Source organism: Moschus berezovskii, chromosome 15, assembly GCF_049115385.1.
Source record: "Moschus berezovskii isolate FMDL1 chromosome 15, NW_MosBer_1.0, whole genome shotgun sequence".
Classification (NCBI taxonomy): domain Eukaryota; kingdom Metazoa; phylum Chordata; class Mammalia; order Artiodactyla; family Moschidae; genus Moschus; species Moschus berezovskii.
The window spans coordinates 23345978-23348284 of record NC_142474.1 but is presented as its reverse complement, the minus strand read 5'-3'; the positions used below and the strand labels follow the sequence as shown (position 1 = coordinate 23348284).

The following is a 2307-nucleotide window of genomic DNA, read 5'->3' as shown; positions in this document are numbered from 1 at the left end:
GTTGGATACTACCTAAAAGACTTCCCAGGTGTTTCAGTGGTTAAAAAAGAAAAAATACACCTGCCAATGCAGGAGCCACAGGAGACGTGGATTCAACCCTTGGATTGGGAAGATCCCCCAGAGAAGGAAATGGCAACCCAGAATAGGAAAGATATCTTACCAAGCAAAACTTAATCTCTCACTATGTTTTCCAATGGATAAGAAATACACAAGAGTGCAGGTGCATGAATTTTAATAAAGGAGTATTGGCAGCAGGTTGAGGATAGTGACCACTACCACTCAAGATACTTTTGGCCAGCGATTCTCTCGGCTCCAGTCATTTTTCCCCTCTTTGCCAGAAATGTCTATCCTTACATAGGATGGGAGGCAGCAGGGTTGATAATTTCTGCAATAGAGGTAGGGCTCTTCAGACTGTCTGCAAGTGGGTCTACAGATTCCCAAGTTACCCATGCATCGAACCACGTGACGTCTGCCTGGCCAAAAAAAAAAAATACAGATAGTTAATTTCTATTTAGCAGTAACAAATCTGACAAGTCAGGGAGCATAGTGAAAGCATAAAGAGCTAAAACAATAATAAGTACCATTTCACACCTGTTAAAGTGACCCAAAGCTTCTGCACAGCAAAGGAAACTATAAGCAAGGTGAAAAGACAGCATTCAGAATGGGAGACAATAATAGCAAATGAAGCAACTGACAAAGGATTAATCTCAAAAATATACAAGCAACTCCTGAAGCTCAATTCCAGAAAAATAAACCACCCAATCAAAAAATGGGCCAAAGAACTAAATAGACATTTCTCTAAAGAAGACATACAGATGGCTAACAAACACATGAAAAGATGCTTAACATCACTCATAATCAGAGAAATGCAAATCAAAACCACAATGAGGTACTATTTCACACCAGTCAGAATGGCTGCTATCCAAACGTCTACAAGCAATAAATGCTGGAGAGGGTGTGGAGAAAAGGGAACCCTCTTACACTGTTGGTGGGAATGCAAACTAGTACAACCACTATGGAGAACAGTGTGGAGATTCCTCAAAAAACTGGAAATAGAACTGCCATACGACCCAGCAATCGCACTCCTGGGCATACACACCGAGGAAACCAGAATTGAAAGAGACACATGTACTCCAATGTTCATTGCAGCACTGTTTATAATAGCCAGGACATGGAAGCAACCTAGATGTCCATCTGCAGATGAATGGATAAGAAAGCTTCGGTACGTATACACAATGGAGTATTACTCAGCAATTAAAAAGAATACATTTGAATCAGTTCTAATGAGGTGGATGAAATTGGAGCCTATTATACAGAGTGAAGTAAGCCAGAAAGAAAAACACCAGTACAGTATACTAATGCATATATATGGAATTTAGAAAGATAATGATAACCCTGTATACGAGACAGCAAAAGAGACACAGATGTATAGAACAGTCTTTTGGACTCTATGGGAGAGGGCGAGGGTGGGATGATTTGGGAGAATGGCATTGAAACATGTATATTATCATATGTGAAACAAATCACCAGTCCAAGTTTGATGCATGATACAAGATGCTCGGGGCTGGTGTACTGGGATGAACCAGAGGGATGGGATGGGGAGGGAGGTGGGAGGGGGGTTTAAGATGGGGAACATATGTACACCTGGGGCAGATTCATGTCAATATATGGCAAAACCAATACAATAATGTAAAGTAATTAGCCTCCAATTAAAATTAAAAACAAAAGACCCAAACTCAGACTATTGAAAACAGTAAATGCTGGCAAGGAAGTGGAGCAATAGGAAGTCTCACTCATTGATGGTGAGAAAGAAAAATGGTATAGAGATCTTGGAAGACAGCTTGGTGGTTTCTTACAAAACTAAGCATATTCTTACCCATGTGATCCCACAATTGCACTCCTTGTTCTGTACCCAAAGGACTTGAAACTTTATGTCCAGACAAAAATCTGCACACAGCTTTATTCATAAATGACAACATTTGGAGGCAACCAAGATGCCCTTCAGTAGGTGAGAAGATAAACTAAGACACATCCAGACAATGGGATATTATTCAGCTCTAAAGAAAAAAAATGATCAAGCTATGAATAGACTTGGAGGAAGCTTAAACCCAGTCCATTCTAAAGGAGACCAATCCTGGGTGTTCATTGGAAGGACTGATGCTAAAGCTGAAACTCCAATACTTTGGCCACCTCATGTGACGAGTTGACTCACTGGAAAAGAGTCTGATGCTGGGAGGGATTGGGGTTGGGAGGAGACGGGGACAACAGAGAATGAGATGGCTGGATGGCATCACCAACTCGATGGAC

At 41.0% G+C, this 2307-nt stretch overlaps 1 protein-coding gene across 1 annotated transcript; it reads right to left on the bottom strand.

The window, feature by feature from the left end:
- Positions 1 to 279: 279 nt before the first annotated feature.
- Positions 280 to 1880, bottom strand: LOC148775388 (beta-defensin 119). The gene is made up of 2 exons (XM_088843647.1): positions 1877 to 1880; positions 280 to 473 (listed from the first exon to the last, which is right to left on the bottom strand). Exons 1-2 carry the CDS (start codon positions 1878 to 1880, stop codon positions 280 to 282), a joined length of 198 nt encoding a protein of 65 aa, XP_088699773.1.
- Between the last annotated feature and the right edge of the window lie 427 nt (positions 1881 to 2307).